The following is a 26,868-nucleotide window of genomic DNA, read 5'->3' on the forward strand; positions in this document are numbered from 1 at the left end:
ACTCCCTTCACAAATGTCTGAACTACAGGTACTGAAGCTAGTTCTTTTTGAAAGAAAATCGACAGAGCCGAGACCTGTACTTTAATGGAGCCTAGCTTTAGGCCCATATTCACTCCTGCTTGCAGGAAATGCAGAAATCGACCCAGCTGAAATTCCTCTGTTGGGGCCTTTTTTGCCTCGCACCATGCAACATATTTCCGCCATATGCGGTGATAATGCTTTGCCGTAACATCTTTCCTGGCCTTAATAAGCGTAGGAATGACTTCTTCCGGAATACCCTTTTCCTTCAGGATCCGGTGTTCAACCGCCATTCCGTCAAACGCAGCCGCGGTAAGTCTTGGAACAGACAGGGCCCCTGCTGTAGCAGGTCCTGTCTGAGCGGTAGAGGCCACGGGTCCTCTGAGAGCATCTCTTGAAGTTCCGGGTACCACGCTCGTCTTGGCCAATCCGGAACCACGAGAATTGTGTTTACTCCTCGCTTTCTTATTATTCTCAATACCTTTGGTATGAGAGGCAGAGGAGGGAACACATAAACTGACTGGTACACCCACGGTGTCACTAGAGCGTCCACAGCTATCGCCTGAGGGTCCCTTGACCTGGCGCAATATCTTTTTAACTTTTTGTTGAAGCGGGACGCCATCATGTCCACCTGTGGTTTTTCCCAACGGTTTACCAGCATCTGGAAAACTTCTGGATGAAGTCCCCACTCTCCCGGGTGGAGGTCGTGTCTGCTGAGGAAGTCTGCTTCCCAGTTGTCCACTCCCGGAATGAACACTGCTGACAGTGCTAGTACATGATTCTCCGCCCATCGGAGAATTCTTGTGGCTTCTGCCATCGCCATCCTGCTTCTTGTGCCTCCCTGTCGATTTACATGGGCGACTGCCGTGATGTTGTCTGACTGGATCAGCACCGGCTGGTGTAGGAGCAGGGATTTTGCTTGACTTAGGGCATTGTAGATGGCCCTTAGTTCCAGAATATTTATGTGAAGGGAAGTCTCCTGACTCGACCATAGTCCTTGGAAGTTTCTTCCCTGTGTGACTGCCCCCCAGCCTCGAAGGCTGGCATCCGTGGTCACCAGGACCCAGTCCTGTATGCCGAACCTGCGGCCCTCTAGAAGATGGGCACTCTGCAGCCACCACAGTAGAGACACCCTGGTTCTTGGAGACAGGGTTATTAAGCGATGCATCTGAAGATGCGATCCGGACCACTGGTCCAACAGGTCCCACTGAAAGATTCTGGCATGGAACCTGCCGAAGGGAATTGCTTCGTAAGAAGCCACCATCTTTCCCAGGACCCGCGTGCAGCGATGCACTGATACCTGTTTTGGTTTCAGGAGGTCTCTGACTAGAGATGACAACTCCCTGGCTTTCTCCTCCGGGAGAAACACTTTTTTCTGGACTGTATCCAGAATCATACCCAGGAACAGTAGCCGTGTCGTCGGAACCAGCTGTGACTTTGGGATATTCAGAATCCAGCCGTGCTGGTGCAGCACCTCCTGAGATAGTGCTACTCCCACCAACAACTGTTCCTTGGACCTCGCTTTTATTAGGAGATCGTCCAAGTACGGGATAATTAAAACTCCCTTTTTTCGAAGGAGTATCATCATTCCCGCCATAACCTTGGTAAATACCCTCGGTGCCGTGGACAGTCCAAACGGCAGCGTCTGGAATTGGTAATGGCAATCCTGTACCACAAATCTGAGGTACTCCTGGTGAGGATGGTAAATGGGTACATGCAAGTAAGCATCCTTGATGTCCAGGGATACCATGTAATCCCCCTCGTCCAGGCTTGCAATAACCGCCCTGAGCGATTCCATCTTGAACTTGAATTTTTTTATGTATGTGTTCAAGGATTTCAAATTTAAAATGGGTCTCACCGAACCGTCCGGTTTCGGTACCACAAATAGTGTGGAATAGTAACCCCGGCCTTGTTGAAGTAGGGGTACCTTGATTATCACCTGCTGGGAATACAGCTTGTGAATTGCCGCTATCACCGCCTCCCTGTCTGAGGGAGCAATCGGCAAGGCAGATTTTAGGAACCGGTGGGGTGGAGACCCCTCGAATTCCAGTTTGTACCCCTGAGATACTATTTGAAGGATCCAGGGATCCACCTGTGAGCGAGCCCACTGATCGTTGAAATTCTTGAGGCGGCCCCCCACCGTACCTGGCTCCGCCTGTGGAGCCCCACCGTCATGCGGCGGACTTGGAAGAAGAAGCGGGGGAGGACTTTTGCTCCTGGGAACCTGCTGTTTGTTGCAGCCTTTTTCCCCTACCTCTGCCTCTGGACAGAAAGGACCCGCCTTTTCCACGCCTGTTTTTCTGGGTCCGAAAGGACTGAACCTGATAAAACGGCGCCTTCTTAGGCTGTGAGGGGACATGGGGTAAAAATGCTGACTTTCCAGACGTTGCTGTGGAAACTAGGTCCGAGAGACCATCCCCAAATAATTCCTCACCCTTATATGGCAAAACTTCCATGTGCCTTTTAGAATCTGCATCTCCTGTCCACTGGCGAGTCCATAAGCCTCACCTAGCAGAAATGGACAATGCACTTACTTTAGATGCCAGTCGGCAGATTTCCCTCTGTGCATCTCTCATATATAAGACTGAGTCTTTGATATGGTCTATGGTTAGCAGGATCGTGTCTCTGTCTAATGTGTCAATATTTTCTGACAGTTTATCTGACCACGCAGCGGCAGCACTGCACATCCAAGCTGACGCAATAGCTGGCCTAAGTATAATGCCTGAGTGTGTATATACAGACTTCAGGATCGCCTCCTGCTTTCTATCAGCAGGTTCCTTGAGGGCGGCCGTATCCGGAGATGGTAGTGCCACCTTTTTAGACAAACGTGTGAGCGCTTTATCCACCCTAGGAGGTGTTTCCCAACGTGACCTATCCTCTGGCGGGAAAGGGAACGCCATTAGTACCTTCTTAGGAATTACCAATTTTTTATCAGGGAAAGCCCACGCTTCTTCACACACTTCATTTAATTCATCTGATGGGGGAAAAACTACAGGTAGTTATTTCTCCCCAAACATAATACCCTTTTTAGTGGTACCTGTATTTATATCAGAAATGTGTAACACCTCTTTCATTGCCTCAATCATGCAGTGAATGGCCTTAGTGGGCATCAGGTTAGACTCATCGTCGTCGACACTGGTGTCAGTATCAGTGTCGACATCTGGGTCTGCGGTCTGAGGTAGCGGGCGTTTTAGAGCCCCTGATGACCTGTGCGATGCCTGGACAGGCACGAGCTGAGAAGTCGGCTGTCCCACATTTGGCATGTCGTCAAATTTCTTATGTAAGGAGTCTATACGTGCACTCATTTCCTTCCATAAGCTCAACCACTCAGGTGTCTGCCCCGCAGGGGGTGACATCCCTTCTAAAGGCATCTGCTCCGTCTCCACATCATTATCCTCATCAAACATGTCGACACAGCCGTACCGACACACCGCACACACACAGGGAATGCTCCAACAGAGGACAGGACCCACAAAAGCCCTTTGGGGGGACAAAGTGAGAGTATGCCAGCACACACCAGAGCGCTATATAATGCAGGGACTAACTGAGTTATGTCCCCTATAGCTGCTTTTTCTATATAATTGTATACTGCGCCTAAATTTAGTGCCCCCCCTCTCTTTTTTTACCCTTTTCTGTAGTGTAGACTGCAGGGGAGAGCCAGGGAGCTTCCTTCCAGCGGATCTGTGAAGGAGAAATGGCGCTAGTGTGCTGAGGGAGATAGCTCCGCCCCTTTTCCGCGGACTATTCTCCCGCTTTTTCCTATATTCTGACAGGGGTATTTTCCACATATATAGCCTCTGGGGCTATATATTGTGGTATTTTTGCCAGCCAAGGTGTTATTATTGCTTCTCAGGGCGCCCCCCCCCCAGCGCCCTGCACCCTCAGTGACCGGAGTGTGAAGTGTGTGTGAGGAGCAATGGCGCACAGCTGCAGTGCTGTGCGCTACCTTGGTGAAGACTGATGTCTTCTGCCGCCGATTTTCCGGACCTCTTCTTGCTTCTGGCTCTGTAAGGGGTACGGCGGCGCGGCTCCGGGACCGAACACCAAGGACTGGGCCTGCGGTCGATCCCTCTGGAGCTAATGGTGTCCAGTAGCCTAAGAAGCCCAAGCTGGCTGCAAGCAGGCAGGTTCGCTTCTTCTCCCCTTAGTCCCTCGCTGCAGTGAGCCTGTTGCCAGCAGGTCTCACTGAAAATAAAAAACCTAATTTCTATCTTTCTTTCTAAAGGCTCAGGAGAGCCCCTAGTGTGCATCCAACCTCGGCCGGGCACAAAATCTAACTGAGGCTTGGAGGAGGGTCATAGTGGGAGGAGCCAGTGCACACCAGGTAGTCATAAATCTTTCTAGAGTGCCCAGCCTCCTTCGGAGCCCGCTATTCCCCATGGTCCTTACGGAGTTCCCAGCATCCACTAGGACGTCAGAGAAACTACTGGTAGTTTTCTCTCACCAAACATAATACCCTTTTATGTGGTACCTGGGGTATTATCATAAATGTGTAATACATTTTTCATTGCCTCAATCATGTAACGGGTGGACCTATTTGGAGGGTACACTAGTCTCATCGTCGTCGACACTGGAGTCTGTATCCGTGTCGACATCTGTTTCTGCCATCTGAGGTAGCAGGCGTTTTTAGAGCCCCCCATGACATTTGAGACGCTGGAACAGGCACAAGCTGAGTAGCCGGCTGTTCTGTGTCGTCGACCTTTGTGTAAGGAGTTGACACTTTCACGTAATCCTTCCATAAGTCCAACCACACCGGTGTCGATCCCGCAGGGGGTGACATCACATTTACAGGCATTCGCTCCGCCTCCACCTCATTATCCTCCTCATACATGTCGACACTGCCGTAACGACACACAGCACACACACAGGGAATGCTCTGACAGAGGACAGGACCCCACAAAGCCCTTTGGGGAGACAGAGGGAGAGTATGCCAGCACACACCAGGGCGCTATATATCACAGGGATATCAAATATAAAGAGTGTTTTCCCTTATAGCTGCCTATATATATTGTATACTGCGCCTAAATTGTGCCCCCCCTCTCTTTTTAACCCTTTCTGTAGTGTATTGACTGCAGGGGAGAGCCAGGGAGCTTCCCTCCAACGGAGCTGCGAGGGAAAAATGGCGCCAGTGTGCTGAAGGAGATAGCTCCGCCCCTTTTTTGCGGACTTTCTCCCGCATTTTTATGGATTCTGGCAGGGGTTAAAAAGCACCTATATAGCCTCTGGGGCTATATACGGTGCCAGTTTGCCAGCCAAGGTGTTATTATTGCTGCTCAGGGCGCCCCCCCCCCCCCCCCAGCGCCCTGCACCCATCAGTGACCGCAGTGTGTGGTGTGCATGAGGAGCAATGGCGCACAGCTGCAGTGCTGTGCGCTACCTTGGAGAAGACAGAAGTCTTCAGCCGCCGATTTTCCGGACCACCTTCTTGCTTCTGGCTCTTTAAGGGGGACGGCGGCGCGGCTCCGGGAACGGACGACGAGGTCGGGTCCTGTGTTCGATCCCTCTGGAGCTAATGGTGTCCAGTAGCCTAAGAAGCCCAAGCTACCACCACTTAGGTAGGTTCACTTCTTCTCCCCTTAGTCCCACGATGCAGTGAGCCTGTTGCCAGCAGGTCTCACTGAAAATAAAAAACCTAACAAACACTTTCTTCCTAGGAGCTCAGGAGAGCCCCTAGTGTGCATCCAGCTCAGCCGGGCACAGAAATCTAACTGAGGCTTGGAGGAGGGTCATAGGGGGAGGAGCCAGTGCACACCAGATAGTCCTAAATCTTTCTTTAGATGTGCCCAGTCTCCTGCGGAGCCGTCTATTCCCCATGGTCCTTACGGAGTCCCCAGCATCCACTAGGACGTCAGAGAAAAAGCTCTTCTTAGGGCTGCCCAGAGCAGCCCCTCTGTTATGTGCCTGCTATCTGCGGCACCAACTACAAAACAGCTCCTGTGCAGGGAGGCGGGGTTATAGAGGAGGCGACGCTATGCATTCTGGGAACAGTCAAAGCTTTTGAGCCTGTTGGTGCCTCGGATCAAGATCCTACTCTACACCCCTATGTCTTTCCTTGTGGAGCCCAGTGTACCCCGCAGCAGAAAAGAAGAGATGTCAGCCTCGTGGCTACTGGGCATCTAAATGGAGCATCAAATTAACTGTTCTGTTTTGCACCCTCTAGTGGTAGCAGGCGGGAAAAACAAGTGAATCAGCCCCCTCATGTGTTACACGCAGTAGCAAGGGCCATCTAACATCAGTATTCAATTTACCATTACATAAATGTACTTACCCTACACAATCATCTGCATATCCAGTATCGTAAAAATGTTTTGCTCCAAGTTCTTGAAGTCTCTTATCAACTATTTTCCCACCATTGCAAAAGTAGGTGTATTCAGAGTCGCCAAGCGCTGTAAAAAAATAAGGGGAAAAAACGATTGTATGAAGAAAATCAAGACAGTAAATGCAGAGATACCATTCAAAACCAGCTACAAAGATTGCACATGATGCAGAATCTGGGGGACATACAGTATATGTAGTATTCTACAGCTGAACAAAACACAATGGGGTATATGCAATTGCGGTCGAATTCGCGGCAATTTTCGCCGTTTTTTAATTCGACTCAATTCGACAGGTGAATCCCGGAAGGTGGCTTCCGGAATTCACCATATTCAATGAAAAACGGATTCGCCAGAGTCGCGGGCGAAAATCGGCCGATTTGGCGGATTTTGCTGCGATTTTAAAAAACGGTAAAAAAACGTGAAAAACCCGGAAAAAAAATGGCGTGGGGTCCCCCCTCCAAAGCATAACCAGCCTCGGGCTCATCGAGCTGGTCCTGGTTCTAAAAATGCAGGGGAAAAATTGGCCAGGGATCCCCCGTATTTTTAAAAGCAGCACCGGGCTCTGCGCCTGGTGCTGGTGCCAAAAATACGGGGGACAAAAAGAGTAGGGGTCCCCCGTATTTTTAACACCAGCATCGGGCTCCACTAGCTGGACAGATAATGCCACAGCCGGGGGTCACTTTTATGCCGTGCCCTGCGGCCGTGGCATTAAATATCCAACTAGTCACCCCTGGCCGGGGTACCCTGGGGGAGTGGGGACCCCTTCAATCAAGGGGTCCCCCCCCCCCCAGCCACCCAAGGGCCAGGGGTGAAGCCCGAGGCTGTCCCCCCCCATCCAATGGGCTGCGGATGGGGGGGCTGATAGCCTTTTGTGATAATAAAAAGATATTGTTTTTTCCAGCAGTACTACAAGTCCCAGCAAGCCTCCCCCGCAAGCTGGTACTTGGAGAACCACAAGTACCAGCATGCGGGAGAAAAACGGGTCCGCTGGTACCTGTAGTACTACTGGGAAAAAAATACCCAAATAAAAACAGGACACACACACCTTGATAGTAAAACTTTATTACACACTACCGACACACACATACTTACCTATGTTGACACGCCGACTGCCACGGTCGCCGACGATCCGAGGGTACCTGTGAAAAAATTATACTCACCTTCCAGAGATAAATCCACGTCCAGAGAGTAAAATCCACGTACTTGTTTAAAAAAAAAAACACGCAAAAACCCGCTCCATACCGGACTAGAAAGGGGTCCAATGCTTTCACATCAGACCCCTTTCTCCCGAATGCCGGGACATCACGTGACTCCTGTCACTGACGTCCCTTCAGCCAATCAGGAAGCGCTACTTCCGTGGCGCTCACCTGATTGGCTGTGCGCTGTCTGTACTGTGACAGCACATCGCAAAGCCGCTCCATTACTTTCAATGGTGGGAACTTTGCGGGTAGCGGTGGGGTCACCCGCCGGTCAGCCGCTGACCGGCGGGTGACCTTACCGCTAGCCGCTAAGTTCCCACCATTGAAAGTAATGGAGCGGCTTTGCGATGTGCTGTCACAGTACAGACAGCGCACAGCCAATCAGGTGAGCGCAACGAAGTTGCGCTTCCTGATTGGCTTAGAGACCTTTCTGTGACAGCTGTCACTGACAGGTCTCATTCGTGGAAAGGTGTCCCATGTGTCAGCATGGGACCCCTTTCAGTCCGGCATGGAGCGGGTGTTCGGTTTGTTTTTTTGCCAAGTACGTGGATTTATCTCTGGACCATGGCTGAGGTGAGTATATTGATCTTTTCTTTTCAGGTATCCGTGGATTCTACATGGAGAAGAGGACCGATGTCGGCATGTGAACATAGGTAAGTATGTGTGTGTCGACGTATGAAATAAAGTTTTACTGTCGACGGTGTGTGTGTCCTGTTTTTATTTGGGTATTTTTTTCCCAGTAGTACTACAGGTACCAGCGGGCCCGTTTTTCTCCCGCATGCTGGTACTTGTGGTTCTCCAAGTACCAGCTTGCGGGGGAGGCTTGCTGGGACTTGTAGTACTGCTGGAAAAAACAATATCTTTTTATTATCACAAAAGGCTATCAGCCCCCCCATCCGCAGCCCATTGGATGGGGGGGGACAGCCTCGGGCTTCACCCCTGGCCCTTGGGTGGCTGGGGGGGGGACCCCTTGATTGAAGGGGTCCCCACTCCCCCAGGGTACCCCGGCCAGGGGTGACTAGTTGGATATTTAATGCCACGGCCGCAGGGCACGGCATAAAAGTGACCCCCGGCTGTGGCATTATCTGTCCAGCTAGTGGAGCCCGATGCTGGTGTTAAAAATACGGGGGACCCCTACTCTTTTTGTCCCCCGTATTTTTGGCACCAGCACCAGGCGCAGAGCCCGGTGCTGGTTTTAAAAATACGGGGGATCCCCTGTCAATTTTTTCCCCGCATTTTTAGAACCAGGACCAGCTCGAAGAGCCCGAGGCTGGTTATGCTTTGGAGGGGGGACCCCACGCCATTTTTTTTTATGATTTCACCGTTCCAGCATAAAAAAATAAAAAATAAAAAATAATATTTTAAAAAATATATAAATAATATTTGTGCCTCCAAAAAAAAAAAAAAAAAGTACCTAATCCCTTCTAATATAAATAGATCTGCTATTCCCCCCCAAAAAAACACAAAAAAAAACATGTTTAAATTTTTTTTATTTGTTTTCACCCTCCAAAGTGTGGCGGATTGAAAATGACGAATTTGCTGTCTAAAAGCACTGCTGTCGAATTTCCAAACTTGAATTGAATATGCTTTGGTCGAATTGCAGCACTTGTATCATTGCAGAAAAGTCGAATTTGCAAAAAGTCGAATTTCAAAAAGTCGAATTTTGAAAGTCCGTTTTTTGGTCGGAAAGCACTGAATTGCATAGGCGATTTTTTTTTTTGGTCGAAAATGACCCGAAATTCGACAATTTCGGGAATTCGACCGCAATTGCATATACCCCAATATGAGCAGTGACAATCAGTGTTTGCTTTCATTTTCTACCAAAATAGGCAAGCCGCGTAGTAGACACTGTACGCACGCAGTTACTGCAATGTAGAATAATAATAATAATAATAAAAAGCAGCTTCTACTTTTTTTGCACAGAACAGAAAAACAGCATTTGAAAAATAGTTTTGGGTGGTATTTCAAACCTTAATGCGTGTAAATAAGGCATTTTTTATTTACATTTTTAACAGCTGTCATTGTAGTGGACATTATTACAGCAACCACAAGCAAGCTCATCGAGTAAACATGGTCATTGCTATACCATGGTTACACTCACCTAGTAATCCATATCGCAGTTGTGCAAAGTAATCATCTGGAACCTCTTTGCTTTTAATTTTCTTTACAAATTTTAGAGCATTATCAGGAGGATCCCCAGTTCCAGTTGTAGAGATTACAATAACCACAGGATCACTTTCTTTTTCTAAGTTGAACTAGAAATAGTGCAGATAAAAAAAAAAAAAATACATTAGGAAAGCTCTGTAACCACTGCTATTTCTTCCCAGTAAATTATGTTTATTTGTTTGATCCACAAGTTGGTGGAATTTCTAGCAATCACAAAACTATAATATTTGATTGTAATTTGTCTGTCTATTCTACATGTCAAAACACTTTCTTTCTTTTTTTTAATCAATCTTAATTGCCTTAATCACACACTTATGTAAGGATAGCGCTACATTGATTGGGTTATGATCTGAGGTAGATGAGACAGGGAGTTAGAAACAGAGGCTGTGCTGTCATGGCCTCCCTGCTGCTTCTACTGTCAATCCCAGGATCCTGGCCAAAAGAAAAGGAGATTTATGGTAGACTTACCATTGTTAAATCTCTTTCTGCGAGGTACACTGGGTTCCACAGAGAATACACTGGGGTGTAGAGATGGCTCTTGATCCAGGCACCAACAGGTTAAAGCTTTAGCTGTACCAGGATGTACTGGGGCCTCCTCTATAACCCCGCCTCCAGGCACCGTGAGCTCAGTTTCGTTAACCAGTCCAATGCAGTAGCAGGTAAGAGAGACGGTATATATTAGTCACATAGAACCACATTCTCACGACAGGAGACGGGACCAGCGGCTAATGCCACACAAACCCATAGAAGCAAGGTGCGTCAGGGTGTGCGCCCTGTGGAACCCAGTGTACCTCGCAGAAAGAGATTTAACAATGCTAAGTCTACCATAAATCTCCTTTTCTGCAACAGGGTACACTGTGTTCCACAGGGAATATATCAGGGATGTCCTAAAGCAGTTCCTCAAGGGAGAAGATGCGCCTTAGCGGGTATGAGAACTGTGCGTCCAAAGGAAATACCCTGGGAGGCAGAAGTTTCAAAGGCATAGAACCTAATGAACGTGTTTCACTGAGGACCACGTAGCCACCTTGCACAATTGTTCTGGGGATGCGCCGCAGCGGGCAGCCCAAGAGGGTCCAACAGACAGAGTAGAATGGGCTTTAATAGCAGCAAGAGCTAGAAGTCCAGCCTGTGCATAAGCTTGTGAAACCAGCATTCTAAACCATCTGGCCAAGGTTTGCTTATACGCAGGCCAACCACATTTGTGAAAACCAAACAGTAAAAAAAGGGTATCTGACCTCCTAATAGAGGCAGTTCTCTCCACATATATGCGGAGAGCCCGTACCACATCCAAAGACCATTCTTTGGAGGACAAGTCAGAGAAGACGAACGCCGGAACCACAATCTCTTGATTAAGGTGAAAACATGACACCATCTTAGATAAATAATCAGGGTGAGTTCTAAGAACTGCTCGGTCATGACAAAATATCAGAAAGGGCGGACAACAGAACAAAGCGCCTAGGTCCGACACCCTTCTGGCCGTGGCAATAGCCAGTAAGAACAGGACCTTAGCTGTAAGCCATTTAAGGTCCACTGACTCAAGAGGTTCAAATGGAGACTCTTGCAGGACATTCAGGACAACAGATAAATCCCATGGAGCCACAGGAGAGACATAGGGAGGCTGAATCCGCAATACACCCTGAGTGAAGGTATGAACATCAGGTATAGACGCAATTTTTCTCTGACAGGCCTGTTCTGTACCAGAGGCAGGGCAAGAGACAACGCATTGAACACTGCCCGCAACTCCAGAATGTTTATCGGGAGGAGTGATTCCTCCTTGGTCCGACCCTGAAAAGAGTGTTGCTCTAACATTGCGCCCCATCCCCACAGGCTGGTGTCCGTTGTCAGCAGGACTCAGTCGGGGATCCAGAAGGGATGGCCTCTGCTTAATTGCTGGTCCTGAAGCCACCAGGTCAGCGACAGACGAACCTCCGGAGTCAAAGTGATCATATGAGACCTGATCCTTTCTAAATGGGATGGCCTACCTCATCGGATTAACCTCTGCAGAGGGCGTGAATGAACTTGAGCGTACTCCACCATTTTGAATGCAGACAGTATCAGACCCAGTACTTCCATTGCCGAGTGTATTGACACACTGGGCCGACAAAGGAAGCATCTTATCCTGTCCTGAAGCTTCAGGATCTTCTCTGGAGACAGAAACAGCCACTGACTGTGCGTGTCCAGCAGTGCCCCCAGGTGCACCATGCTCTGAGCTGGGACCAGCTAGGACTTCTTCCAACTGATGAGCCACCCGTGGGCTTGTAGGAAGCTTACTATCAGTTGTAGATGGCTGAGAACATCGTGGGAGTTCGCGAGGATCAGCAAGTCGTCCAGAAATGGCAGGATCCTGATTCCCTGGCGACAGAGACGAGCCGTCATCACGGCCATAACCATGGTGAAGATCAGAGGGGCCTTGGCCAGTCCAAATGGCAGAGCCTGAAACTGATAGTGGATGTTGCCAATAGTAAACCTGGAGATATTGCTGATTCAACATGGCAATAAGTAAATACAGGTATGCATCCTGTATATCAAGGGATACCATATAGTCTCCGGGTTCCATGGCCAGTACAATTGAGGGCAGAGTTTCCATACAGAACTTGGATACTCTCACAAACTTGTTCAATGATTTGAGGTTGCGTATAGGCCGAAAAGACCCATTGGGTTTCGGAACTTGAAACAGGGTCGAATAGTATCCTTTGCCTCTCTGGGACAAAGGTACCGGAACCACCACTCCTGTATCCAGGAGGGAACTCACAACCAATTGTAGAGCGTGCGCTTTTAACGGGTCCGAATGGATAACCGTGGTGCAAAACTGGCGAGGGGGGTGGTCTCTTGAAGGAGACTGCGTACCCGTGAGAGACGACTTCCCGCACCCATGCATCTGAAGTTGTCTTTAACCAGACCTGGGTGAACTGTAGAAGTCGGCCTCCCACCCTGGGATCCCCCATAGGGAGGCCTGCCTCGTCATGCGGCAGGCTTGTCTTGTTTAGAAGCAGGCTGACTGGCCACCCAGGACTATTTTGTGTTGGGGTTTTGGTAACACGAGACTGTCTCAGGTATGCCTGACCTTTTGCTTTCCCATGAGGCCAAAAATATGATTTTAATTACCTACCTGTAAATCCTTTTCTCGTAGTCCATAAGGGATATTAGAGGAATTTCTTAGTACGATGGGGTATAGACGGGATCCAAAGGAGCGGGTGCACTTTAAATTTCTTCAACTGGGTGTGCTGGCTTCCCCCCTCTATGATCCCTCCCACAGGCAGTTATACCTATAAACAGTGCCCGAAGGAGAAAGGACATACTTGAGAGGAGGAACGTAACAATGAGTGGTGAGATTCACACACCAGCACATAGCTAACATAAAACGACCAGCAACGGCTGGTAACAAAACAGCAACAGCTGAACAGGTAACCACATAAAAGAGAACCTGCAGACAAGTCAACGCATTGAGGCGGGCGCCTAATATTCCTTATGGACTACGAGAAAAGGGTTTACCGGTAGGTAATTAAAATCCTATTTTCTCTAGCATCCATAAGGGATATTGGGGGAATTTAGTATGATGGGGACATCCCAAAGCTTCCAGAACGGATGGGAATGTGCGGAGACGTCTGCAGCACCGCCTGCCCAAACTGGGTATCAAACATGTAGAGCTTCACAAAGGTGTACTTCAGTGACGTGCGGTGAGGTGCTTGGCTGGGGAGGCACAGACAACCCATAGGCGTGCGCAGCTAATTTTATTAGGGGGTGCACAGCAGGAGGGGCATGCCAAGCACCACCTTTTGGGTGTGTCTATAACCACCTTTTAGGTGTGTCTAGCACAACCCAGGGGCGTGTCTAGCACTATTTTACATTCTCTCAGTAACGTCACATGGCTTAATCTAATTTCTCCCTAGTTCCTAATAATACATGTAGATATCATAAACCCCAGTGAAATAAAATTAAACTTAATGGTGCTATGGCATAACCCTGAGCCCTAGTTGGCGCTGCACCATATCGTTGCTTACACTTCCCCAACCTACTCTTGACCCAGTGGCGGAAATAGAGAGTGGTGGACCTAGGTGCATATGCATTCTGCACCCCCAGCACCTACGCTCTAATTTTGAGTGGGCTACTCTGAAAAGTACGGGATATTTAGGGGGCTGAACATATGACTTTTAAAATAATGCAAGTAAAGTTTAAAATTTACACATGTGCAGGACACCAGCATTTGTAACACATGTCCCCATGCTTACCAGCAACTGACAGTGGTGTCCCTTAGTCACATTACCCTACACAGCATAAGCCAAAATCCACATTATGCCACACGGTATGAGCTGAAAGTCACGTGTTATGCCACACAGTATGAGCATGAGCCAAATTCACATTATGACACAGTGTGAGGAGAAATTCACGTTACGACACACAGTATGAGGAGAAATTCCTGTTACACCACACAGTATGAGGAGAATTTCCCATTACACCACAAAGTATGAGTAGAAATTCCCGCTACACCACACAGTATGAGGAGAAATTCATGTTACACCACACAGTATGAGGAGAAATTCCCGTTACACCACACAGCATGAGGAGAAATTCATGTTACACCACACAGTATGAGGAGAAATTCCCGTTACACCACACAGTATGAGGAGAAATTCCCGTTACACCACACAGTATGAGGAGAAATTCCCGTTACACCACACAGTATGAGGAGAAATTCATGTTACACCACACAGTATGAGGAGAAATTCCCGTTACACCACACAGTATGAGGAGAAATTCCCATTACACCTCACAGTCTATATTTCTACCGATAAGGTAGAAATATAAATAAATATGTGTAAAAAAACATTTTATATATATATATATATATATATACACACACACACACACACACACACACAGACACATAGAATAGGATTGTAAAATAAATATATAAACACACACACTCATAAAACAGATATGTACTGTAAATAAGTATATATAAACATATGTAAAACAAGAGGTAAAATAAAATCATCAATAATGCGGTCCGTTGGCCCCGCAGTGTCTCCGAACGGCTGCCTGTCATACACATACATTCCTGACGAAAGAGGGGAGATCACCCAGACAACGGGCAGACTAACCAGCGCGCTGCTGGGGAGGTGGGGGAGGGGGTGGACATTAGGGGGTGCACGCCAATGGTTGCACCTCACTGCAGCTGCCCCCCTCTCTAACCTGGGATCATGATGCCGCTGTTGCTGGCTGGGAGGGCGGACCCGGCGGACGAACGAGAGGGGATAGTGCTGTCCACTACTGCTGCCACATACACACCTGCTCTGGGCTTACCGAGGCCACCGCTGCTGTAGTGACCCGGGACAGCTCCATGTAACTGCCGGGTCCCGCCACCACTTCCCCCCGCCGCGTATGTGTGATTGGGCCAGCGGATCCAGCACTGGATTCGCTGTCCAATCACATGTGCCTCGCTGGCAGGGGCGTGCTTTCCCTGCCAGCGAGGCACTTGTATAAGTGCCGCATTCCCCTTATTTTCTAATGGGCTTTTACAGCCCACTACTTGGCCCCGCCTCCCGCTTCATCCCCGTTCCCACTGTGTACGGGAGGCACTTGCTATCGGTGCCTCCCGAACTAGATTTCTAGACTAAAATGATTAGAGTAATATAAAGGAGATACATATGACAGAATATGTGTCTTATGTATCTTCTTTGTATTATTTTAATCATTAATGACAGGGGAGGCACTGCCTACCCTGCCTCCCCTGACTGCACGTCCCTGGTGTACTTCCCCAACCAGGTAGCGGCACAGTTGCAAGGCAATGACTCCATGGGCAGCCGCTGGACCTGTTGGATAGTAAGCCAAAGCCGATGAGCAATGGACTGCTGAGAAGCAGGGCAACCCTTTTTCTGCGCATCATAGAGCACGAACAAGGAATCCGTCTTTCTAATCCAAACCATTCTGTTGATATAGATCTTCAAGGCTTGCACAGCATCCAATGCCTCTGGAGGAGCAGAAGTGTCAGAACTTGACGGAACCACAATAGGTGGTTTCAAGTGGAACGCAGAGACAACCTTCGGCAGGAACTGCTGTCTAGTCCTGAGCTCCGCTCTGGCCTCGTAAAAGACCAAGCAGAAGACAGGGTCAGTAACATCACAGTCTTCCACGTGAGGTACTTGTCTTCTACCGTCAACAGAGGGTCAAACCCGGGGGATTGTAGAAATTCCAACACTACATTCAAATCCCAGGGTGCTGTGGGTGGTACAAAAGGAGGTAGAAGGTCTGAATTCTAGCAACACTGGAAGAAATGGAGAGCGCTGAAATCTGGACCATAATGGAACCCAGACGTAAGCCATTATCCACACCAGCCTGCAGGAAACGGAGGAAACGTCCCAAGTGGAACTCTGCAGGCGGAAACGTGCATTCCTCGAACCAAAAGACATTTCTTCTCCTGATATGATGATAGTGTTTTGACATCACAGGCTTTTTTGTCTGAACTATAGTAACAATAACCTTTTTGGAAAGGCCCTTGTGAGCTAGGATGTTCCGCTCAACCTCCATGCCATCAAACGAAGCCGCCGTAAGTTTGGGTAGATGAACGGTCCCTGTGGACGAAGACCTCTTCTCAGTGGCAGAGGCCAAGGGTCTTCGACGTACATGTCCAGAAGATCCGCGTACCATGCCCTCCGGGGGCAATCTGGGCAATTAGAATTGCCTGAACTCCTTGATTCCTGATTCGCTTGAGCACCCTTGGGAGCAATGGAATCGGAGGAAACAGGTAGACCTAGGCGACGTAAGTGCATCTATAGCCCTTGACTGAGATTCCCTGGGTCGTGAGAAATACCAACAAAGCTTCTTGTTGAGTCGAGATGCCATCATGTCTATTTGTGGGTAGCCCAAACCATTCGACGATCTGCTGAAACACCTGATTGTGGAGATCGTGACGACTCAGGAAGTCCGCTTCCCAGTTGTCTATTCCCAGAATAGCGGACATTGTTCTTGCATATCTTTCTGCCCAGACGAGTATCTTTGACACTTCTCGCATGCAGGCCCTGATTTTTGTCCCTCCTTGTCGACTGATGTATGCCACTACCATGGCGTTGTCCAACGGCACATGGATCGTGTGACCCCTGAGTAGAGGAGAGGCTTGACTCAGAGCATTGTAGATCGCCCAAAGTTCCAGAATGTTGAACGGAAGGAGGGCTTCGTGGGCTGACTACCTGTCCTGGAACCGAGCCCCCTGGGTAACAGCTCCCCATCCTCTCAGATTTGCATCCATCGGGAGGAGGATCCAATCCTGAAGGCCTGAGGTGACAGCCGTATTATCCGGCGCATCTGAAGATGTGATCCAGACCACTTGTCAGGAAATCCAATTGAAATGTTTTGGCATGGAACCTTCCATACTGGATCGCCTCGTATGAGGCTACCATCTTCCAACAATCTTATGCAAAGATAGATGGATATTCGAGTAGGCCAGAGAACCATGCGGACCATCTCCTGAAGTGTTCTCGCTTTGTCCTCTGGGAGGAACACGGTCTGTGCCACAGTATCCAGCAGCATTCCCAGGAACAGGAGCCGCTGAGTTGGCTCCAGGTGGGACTACTGCAAACGTTTTTGCACGTCTATATGGAGCAATAAAAGCTCCCTGGATCTTGCTTTTATCAGGAGATCGTCCAGTTAAGGGACAATATTGATCCCCTCGACCCGGAGTTGGAACATCATCTTCGCCATCATCTTTGTGAATACCCTCGGAGCTGTGGACCGGCCGAAGGGTAGCGCCTGCAACTGGTAGCGATCGTTAAGCAGGGCAAACCTCAGGTAAGCCTGATGAGGTGGCCAAATTATGGAGATAGGCGTCTTTTATATCCAGAGAGACCATGAACTGCTGTTCCTCCAGGTCAGCAATCAATGCTCGCAAGGATTCCATCTTGAACTTGAAACCTTTAGGTAAGGATTCGAAGATTTTAGATTCAAAATGGGTCTTACCGAACCATCCGGTTTCGGCACCACAAACAGGTTGGAGTAGTAATGCTTTCCCTGTTGTTACAGTGGCACTGGAACATGGACTTGGGACTGGACCAACTTTAGGATGGCCTATTGCAGCGTAACACGCGTATCCTCCAAAGCTTGATTTTAAAAATCGTTGGGGAGGAGCACCGTCAAACTCCAGCTTGTAGCCCTGAGAAATGAGGTCCTTTACCCAGGTATCCTGGAAGGAACTTTCCCAGATGCGGCTGAAGTGATGCAGCTGAGCTCCCACCTCGAGATTCCCTCGGGGTGGGTGGGCACAGTCATGCTGAGCCACTGGTGGAAGCTGAACTAGTGCTTTGTTCCTGGGAACCTGCAGCTGCTGGCTTTTTTCCTTACCTCTGGTGCCTCATGCAGCATTAGAGGTGCCTCTACCGAATAGCCACTCCCCTGAGAAAGTGAGAGACTCCACACTACGCTTGGAATCTGCGTACGCTATCCACTGGCACAGCCACAAAGCTCTGTGCGCTGACACTGCCATGTCAGTAGTATTTGCATTAATAGCGCCTCACTCTTTAATAGAGACGAACAGGACACGTGCAGTATCCTGAAAGTGTTTGATCAGAGTAACCATAAGCACCAGAGACAGTGCCGGCGCTACCCGCTCTGCAAAGCCTGCAAAGCAGGGAGGCGCCTGACTCATGAGGAGCTTTCCCTGCTCTGCGAGTACAACTTGCTGCCGGCCGCCGCAGTCCGCGCTGCCGCCTGTCACACTGATGTATGACAGCAGCAGCAGCGCCGGCAGCATAAACAGAAGCTGATCTGGTATCAGGAGAGCCCTCCCCCCTTCACTCTACTCCCGGCTCCTCCCCGCACCTACTCCTGTCAAGCTAGATAACAGTCAGGCAGCAGTGTTGCCCCCATCCCCTTCGATACAGCAGTCTTCAGCAGCTGCCCGCCCCCTCCCCTATCCCCCTTCACACCCCTCCCATCAGTGTCATTTCTGGGGCCAGGGCACTTTTATTTTTCATTTGTGCTCATAGCAAAGCCGGCTATCCACCTCCAGACACTCTGCTGAGCCTGCTTCCTGATTAGGCAGGAACAGGAAGGTAGTGCACAACATGTGACTGCACTGGAGGATCGCTCAGACATGAGGAGCAGCAGCCCAGAAGGTCCAGCAACCAGCCATCCCATACCGAGGATTCAGGTACATTCTGCAGCTGACACATGGGTGAGGGATATAATAGTATGTGCTGGGGAGGGGTATAATAGTGTGTGCTGGGGAGGGGGGAGGGGTATATTAGTGTGTGCGCTGGGGACGGGGGTGGGTATATTAGTGTGTGCTGGATAGGGGGATGGGTATATTAGTGTGTGCTGGGTAGGGGGGGTGGATATAATAGTGTGTGCTGGGGAGGGGGGGTATATTAGTGTGCACTGGGGAGGGGGGGATGGGTATATTAGTGTGTACGCTGGGGAGGGGGGTATATTAGTGTGTGCGCTGGGGAAGTGGGATGGGTATAATAGTGTGTGCGCTGGGGAGGGGAGGGGGGGTATATTAGTGGGTGCGCTGGGGAGGGGGGGTGAGTATATTAGTGTGTGTGCTGGGGAGGGGGGATATATTAGTGTGCGCTGGGGAGGGGGAGGGGAATAATAGTGTGCGCTGGGGAGGTGGGGGTCGGTATAATAGTGTGTACTGGGGAGGGGGGGTCGGTATAATAGTGTGTGCTGGGGAGGGGGATGGGTATAATAGTGTGTGCTGGGTAGGGGGGTGGGTATAATAGTGTGTGCTGGGGAGGGGGGTGGGTATAATAGTGTGTGCTGGGGAGGGGGAGGGGTATATTAGTGTGGGAGGGGGAGGGGTATAATAGTGTGTGCTGGGGAGGGGGTGGTATAATAGTGTGTGCTGGGGAGGGGGGTGGGTATAATAGTGTGTGCTGGGGAGGGGGGTGGGTATAATAGTGTGTGCTGGGGAGGGGGGTTAGGTATATTAGTGTGTGCTGGGGAGGGGTATAATAGCGTGTGCTGGGGAGGGGGGAGGGGTATATTAGTGTGCGCTGGGGAGCGGGAGGGGTATAATAGTGTGTGCTGGGGAGGGGGAGTCGGTATAATAGTGTGTACTGGGGAGGGGGGTCGGTATAATAGTGTGTGCTGGGGAGGGGGATGGGTATAATAGTGTGTGCTGGGGAGGGGGAGGGGTATATTAGTGTGTGCTGGGGAGGGGGGGAGGGTATAATAGTGTGTGCTGGGGAGGGGGGGGGGGTATAATAGTGTGTGCTGGGGAGGGGGGGTGGGTATAATAGTGTGTGCTGGGGAGGGGGGGGTGGGTATAATAGTGTGTGCTGGGGAGGGGGGGTGGGTATAATAGTGTGTGCTGGGGAGGGGGGTGGGTATAAGAGTGTGTGCTGGGGAGGGGGGGTGGGTATAATAGTGTGTGCTGGGGAGGGGGGGTGGGTATAATAGTGTGTGCTGGGGAGGGGGGGGGGGGTATAATAGTGTGTGCTGGGGATGGGGGGTGGGTATAATAGTGTGTGCTGGGGAGGATGGGTGGGTATAATAGTGTGTGCTGGGGAGGGGGGGTGGGTATAATAGTGTGTGCTGGGGAGGGGGGGTGGGTATAATAGTGTGTGCTGGGGAGGGGGGGTGGGTATAATAGTGTGTGCTGGGGAGGGGGGGTGGGTATAATAGTGTGTGCTGGGGAGGGGGGGTGGGTATAATAGTGTGTTCTGGGGAGGGGGGTGGGTATAATAGTGTGTGCTGGGGAGGGGGGGTGGGTATAATAGTGTGTGCTGGGGAGGGGGGGTGGGTATAATAGTGTGTGCTGGGGAGGGGGGGTGGGTATAATAGTGTGTGCTGGGGAGGGGGGGGGGGGTATAATAGTGTGTGCTGGGGAGGGGTGGGTGGGTATAATAGTGTGTGCTGGGGAGGGGTGGGTGGGTATAATAGTGTGTGCTGGGGTGGGGGGGTGGGCATAATAGTGTGTGCTGGGGTGGGGGGGTGGGCATAATAGTGTGTGCTGGGGTGGGGGGGTGGGCATAATAGTGTGTGCTGGGGTGGGGGGGGGGGGTATAATAGTGTGTGCTGGGGAGGGGGGTGGGTATAATAGTGTGTGCTGGGGAGGGGGGTGGGTATAATAGTGTGTGCTGGGGAGGGGGGTTGGGTATATTAGTGTGTGCTGGGGAGGGGTATAATAGTGTGTGCTGGGGAGGGGGGAGGGGTATAATAGTGTGTGCTGGAGAGGGGGGAGGGGTATATTAGTGTGTGCGCTGGGGACGGGGGTGGGTATATTAGTGTGTGCTGGGTAGGGAGGATGTGTATATTAGTGTGTGCTGGATAGGGGGGATGGGTATATTAGTGTGTGCTGGGTAGGGGAAATGGGTATATTAGTGTGTGCTGGGGAGGGGGGGGTATATTAGTGTGTGCTGGGGAGGGGGGTGGGTATATTAGTGTGTGCTGGGGAGGGGGGGTGGGTATATTAGTGTGTACGCTGGGGAGGGGGGTATATTAGTGTGTGCGCTGGGGAAGTGGGATGGGTATAATAGTGTGTGCGCTGGGGAGGGGGGTGGGTATATTAGTGTGTGCGCTGGGGAGGGGGGGTGGGTATATTAGTGTGTGCGCTGGGGAGGGGGGGTGGGTATATTAGTGTGCGCGCTGGGGAGGGGGGGTGGGTATATTAGTGTGCGCGCTGGGGAGGGGGGGGTGGGTATATTAGTGTGCGCGCTGGGGAGGGGGGGGTGGGTATATTAGTGTGCGCGCTGGGGAGGGGGGATATATTAGTGTGCGCTGGGGAGCGGGAGGGGTATAATAGTGTGTGCTGGGGAGGGGGAGTCGGTATAATAGTGTGTACTGGGGAGGGGGGGTCGGTATAATAGTGTGTGCTGGGGAGGGGGATGGGTATAATAGGGTGTGCTGGGGAGGGGGGTGGGTATAATAGTGTGTGCTGGGGAGGGGGGGTGGGTATAATAGTGTGTGCTGGGGAGGGGGGGTAGGTATAATAGTGTGTGCTGGGGAGGGGGGGGTGGGTATAATAGTGTGTGCTGGGGAGGGGGGGTGGGTATAATAGTGTGTGCTGGGGAGGGGGGGTGGGTATAATAGTGTGTGCTGGGGAGGGGGGGGGGTATAATAGTGTGTGCTGGGGAGGGGGGGTGGGTATAATAGTGTGTGCTGGGGAGGGGGGGTGGGTATAATAGTGTGTGCTGGGGAGGGGGGGGGGGTATAATAGTGTGTGCTGGGGAGGGGGGGTGGGTATAATAGTGTGTGCTGGGGAGGGGGGGTGGGTATAATAGTGTGTGCTGGGGAGGGGGGGGGGGTATAATAGTGTGTGCTGGGGAGGGGGGGTGGGTATAATAGTGTGTGCTGGGGAGGGGGGGTGGGTATAATAGTGTGTGCTGGGGAGGGGGGGGTGGGTATAATAGTGTGTGCTGGGGAGGGGGGGTGGGTATAATAGTGTGTGCTGGGGAGGGGGGGTGGGTATAATAGTGTGTGCTGGGGAGGGGGGGTGGGTATAATAGTGTGTGCTGGGGAGGGGGGGTGGGTATAATAGTGTGTGCTGGGGAGGGGGGTGGGTATAATAGTGTGTGCTGGGGAGGGGGGGGGGGTATAATAGTGTGTGCTGGGGAGGGGGGTGGGTATAATAGTGTGTGCTGGGGAGGGGGGGTGGGTATAATAGTCTGTGCTGGGGAGGGGGGGTGGGTATAATAGTCTGTGCTGGGGAGGGGGGGTGGGTATAATAGTCTGTGCTGGGGAGGGGGGGTGGGTATAATAGTGTGTGCTGGGGAGGGGGGGTGGGTATAATAGTGTGTGCTGGGGAGGGGGGGTGGGTATAATAGTGTGTGCTGGGGAGGGGGGGTGGGTATAATAGTGTGTGCTGGGGAGGGGGGGTGGGTATAATAGTGTGTGCTGGGGAGGGGGGGTGGGTATAATAGTGTGTGCTGGGGAGGGGGGGTGGGTATAATAGTGTGTGCTGGGGAGGGGGGGTGGGTATAATAGTGTGTGCTGGGGAGGGTGGGTGGGTATAATAGTGTGTGCTGGGGAGGGGGGGTGGGTATAATAGTGTGTGCTGGGGAGGGGGGGTGGGTATAATAGTGTGTGCTGGGGAGGGGGGGTGGGTATAATAGTGTGTGCTGGGGAGGGGGGGGGGTATAATAGTGTGTGCTGGGGAGGGGGGGGTATAATAGTGTGTGCTGGGGAGGGGGGGGGGTATAATAGTGTGTGCTGGGGAGGGGGGGGGGTATAATAGTGTGTGCTGGGGAGGGGGGGGTATAATAGTGTGTGCTGGGGAGGGGTATAATAGTGTGTGCTGGGGAGGGGGTGGGTATAATAGTGTGTGCTGGGGAGGGGGGGTGGGTATAATAGTGTGTGCTGGGGAGGGGGGGTGGGTATAATAGTGTGTGCTGGGGAGGGGGGTGGGTATAATAGTGTGTGCTGGGGAGGAGGGATGGGTATATTAGTGTGTGCTGGGGAGGGGTATAATAGTGTGTGCTGGGGAGGGGTATATTAGTGTGTGCGCTGGGGACGGGGGTGGGTATATTAGTGTGTGCTGGGTAGGGAGGATGTGTATATTAGTGTGTGCTGGATAGGGGGGATGGGTATATTAGTGTGTGCTGGGTAGGGGGAATGGGTATATTAGTGTGTGCGCTGGGGAGGTGGGGTGGGTATATTAGTGTGTGCTGGGGGGGGTATATTAGTGTGTGCTGGGGAGGGGGGGGGGGTATATTAGTGTGTGCTGGGGAGGGGGGGGTATATTAGTGTGTGCTGGGGAGGGGGGGGTATATTAGTGTGTGCTGGGGAGGGGGGGTGGGTATATTAGTGTGTACGCTGGGGAGGGTGGTATATTAGTGTGTGCGCTGGGGAAGTGGGATGGGTATAATAGTGTGTGCGCTGGGGAGGGGGGTGGTTATATTAGTGTGTGCGCTGGTTAGGGGGGGTGGGTATATTAGTGTGTGTGCTGGAGAGGGGGGATATATTAGTGTGCGCTGGGGAGGGGTATAATAGTGTGTGCTGGGGAGGGGGGGTCGGTATAATAGTGTGTACTGGGGAGGGGGGGTCGGTATAATAGTGTGTGCTGGGGAGGGGGGTGGGTATAATAGTGTGTGCTGGGGAGGGGGGTGGGTATAATAGTGTGTGCTGGGGAGGGGGAGGGGTATATTAGTGTGCGCTGGGGAGGGGTATAATAGTGTGTGCTGGGGAGGGGGGGGGGTATAATAGTGTGCGCTGGGGAGGGGGGGTGGGTATAATAGTGTGTGCTGGGGAGGGGGGGGGGGTATAATAGTGTGCGCTGGTTAGGGGGGGTGGGTATATTAGTGTGTGTGCTGGAGAGGGGGGATATATTAGTGTGCGCTGGGGAGGGGTATAATAGTGTGTGCTGGGGAGGGGGGGGTCGCTATAAAAGTGTGTACTGGGGAGGGGGGGTCGGTATAATAGTGTGTGCTGGGGAGGGGGGTGGGTATAATAGTGTGTGCTGGGGAGGGGGGTGGGTATAATAGTGTGTGCTGGGGAGGGGGAGGGGTATATTAGTGTGCGCTGGGGAGGGGTATAATAGTGTGTGCTGGGGAGGGGGGGGGTATAATAGTGTGCGCTGGGGAGGGGGGGTGGGTATAATAGTGTGTGCTGGGGAGGGGGGGGGGGTATAATAGTGTGTGCTGGGGAGGGGGGGGGGGGTATAATAGTGTGTGCTGGGGAGGGGGGGTGGGTATAATAGTGTGTGCTGAGGGGGGGGGGTATAATAGTGTGTGCTGGGGAGGGGGGGTGGGTATAATAGTGTGTGCTGGGGAGGGGGGGTGGGTATAATAGTGTGTGCTGGGGAGGGGGGGTGGGTATAATAGTGTGTGCTGGGGAGGGGGGGTGGGTATTATAGTGTGTGCTGGGGAGGGGGGGGTGGGTATAATAGTGTGTGCTGGGGAGGGGGGGTGGGTATAATAGTGTGTGCTGGGGAGGGGGGGTGGGTATAATAGTGTGTGCTGGGGAGGGGGGGTGGGTATTATAGTGTGTGCTGGGGAGGGGGGGTGGGTATAATAGTGTGTGCTGGGGAGGGGGGGTGGGTATAATAGTGTGTGCTGGGGAGGGGGTGGGTATAATAGTGTGTGCTGGGGAAGGGGGATGGGTATATTAGTGTGTGCTGGGGAGGGGTATAATAGTGTGTGCTGGGGAGGGGGGAGGGGTATAATAGTGTGTGCTGGGGAGGGGGGAGGGGTATATTAGTGTGTGCGCTGGGGACGGGGGTGGGTATATTAGTGTGTGCTGGGTAGGGAGGATGTGTATATTAGTGTGTGCTGGATAGGGGGGATGGGTATATTAGTGTGTGCTGGGTAGGGGGAATGGGTATATTAGTGTGTGCGCTGGGGAGGTGGGGTGGGTATATTAGTGTGTGCTGGGGAGGGGGGGTGGGTATATTAGTGTGTGCTGGGGAGGGGGGGTATATTAGTGTGTGCTGGGGAGGGTGGGTGGGTATATTAGTGTGTGCTGGGGAGGGGGGGTGGGTATATTAGTGTGTGCTGGGGAGGGGGGGTGGGTATATTAGTGTGTGCTGGGGAGGGGGGGTGGGTATGATAGTGTGTGATGGGGAGGGGGGTGGGTATGATAGTGTGTGCTGGGGAGGGGGGTGGGTATAATAGTGTGTGCTGGGGAGGGGGGATGGGTATATTAGTGTGTGCTGGGGAGGGGTATAATAGTGTGTGCTGGGGAGGGGGGAGGGGTATATTAGTGTGTGCGCTGGGGACGGGGGTGGGTATATTAGTGTGTGCTGGGTAGGGAGGATGTGTATATTAGTGTGTGCTGGATAGGGGGGATGGGTATATTAGTGTGTGCTGGGTAGGGGGAATGGGTATATTAGCGTGTGCTGGGGAGGGGGGGTGGGTATATTAGCGTGTGCTGGGGGGGTGGGTATATTAGTGTGTGCTGGGGAGGGGGGGTGGGTATATTAGTGTGTGCTGGGGAGGGGGGGTGGGTATATTAGTGTGTGCTGGGGAGGGGGGGGTGGGTATATTAGTGTGTGCTGGGGAGGGGGGGGGGGGGTATATTAGTGTGTGCTGGGGAGGGGGGGGTGGGTATGATAGTGTGTGCTGGGGAGGGGGGTGGGTATAATAGTGTGTGCTGGGGAGGGGGGATGGGTATATTAGTGTGTGCTGGGGAGGGGTATAATAGTGTGTGCTGGGGAGGGGGGAGGGGTATATTAGTGTGTGCGCTGGGGACTGGGGTGGGTATATTAGTGTGTGCTGGATAGGGGGGATGGGTATATTAGTGTGTGCTGGGTAGGGGGAATGGGTATATTAGTGTGTGCGCTGGGGAGGTGGGGTGGGTATATTAGTGTGTGCTGGGGAGGGGGGGTGGGTATATTAGTGTGTGCTGGGGAGGGGGGGGGTATATTAGTGTGTGCTGGGGAGGGGGGGTGGGTATATTAGTGTGTGCTGGGGAGGGGGGGGGGGTATATTAGTGTGTGCTGGGGAGGGGGGGTGGGTATATTAGTGTGTGCTGGGGAGGGGGGGGTGTATATTAGTGTGTGCTGGGGAGGGGGGGTGGGTATATTAGTGTGTGCTGGGGAGGGGGGGTGGGTATATTAGTGTGTGCTGGGGAGGGGGGGTGGGTATCTTAGTGTGTGCTGGGGAGGGGGTATGGGTATATTAGTGTGTGCTGGGGAGGGGGGGTGGGTATATTAGTGTGTGCTGGGGAGGGGGGGTGGGTATATTAGTGTGTGCTGGGGAGGGGGGGGTATATTAGTGTGTGCTGGGGAGGGGGGGTGGGTATATTAGTGTGCACTGGGGAGGGGGGATGGGTATATTAGTGTGTGCGCTGGGGAGGGGGGTATATTAGTGTGTGCGCTGGGGAGGGGGGTATATTAGTGTGTGCGCTGGGGAGGGGGGGTATATTATTGTGTACGCTGGGGAGGGGGGTATATTAGTGTGTGCGCTGGGGAGGGGGGGGAGGGTATATTAGTGTGTACGCTGGGGAGGGGGTATATTAGTGTGTGCGCTGGGAAGTGGGATGGGTATATTAGTGTGTGCGCTGGGGAGGGGGGGATGGGTATATTAGTGTGTGCACTGTGGAGGGGGGATGGGTATATTAGTGTGTGCTGGGGAGGGGGGAAGGGGATAATAGTGTGTGCTGGGGAGGGGTATAATAGTGTGTGCTGGGGAGGGGGGGTCGGTATAATAGTGTGTGCTGGGGAGGGAGGATGGGTATAATAGTGTGTGCTGTGGAGGGGGTGGGTATAATTGTGTGCGCTGGGGAGGGGGAGAGGT

General features: G+C 51.8%; 1 protein-coding gene across 2 annotated transcripts in view; it reads right to left on the reverse strand.

Moving 5' to 3' along the window:
* The window catches only part of MTRR (5-methyltetrahydrofolate-homocysteine methyltransferase reductase), a 528,380-nt gene that overhangs the window by 394,441 nt on the left and 107,071 nt on the right, over nucleotides 1–26,868 (reverse strand). For both annotated transcript variants that reach the window (XM_063922764.1, XM_063922765.1), the window contains exons 4-5: nucleotides 9,636–9,789; nucleotides 6,287–6,404 (exon numbers count right to left, since the gene is read on the reverse strand). In XM_063922764.1, the coding sequence (XP_063778834.1) occupies nucleotides 6,287–6,404; nucleotides 9,636–9,789 (272 nt within the window). The remainder of the gene's footprint in view (nucleotides 1–6,286; nucleotides 6,405–9,635; nucleotides 9,790–26,868) is intronic.

This window comes from Pseudophryne corroboree, chromosome 5 (genome assembly GCF_028390025.1).
Source record: "Pseudophryne corroboree isolate aPseCor3 chromosome 5, aPseCor3.hap2, whole genome shotgun sequence".
In the NCBI taxonomy this organism is placed as follows: domain Eukaryota; kingdom Metazoa; phylum Chordata; class Amphibia; order Anura; family Myobatrachidae; genus Pseudophryne; species Pseudophryne corroboree.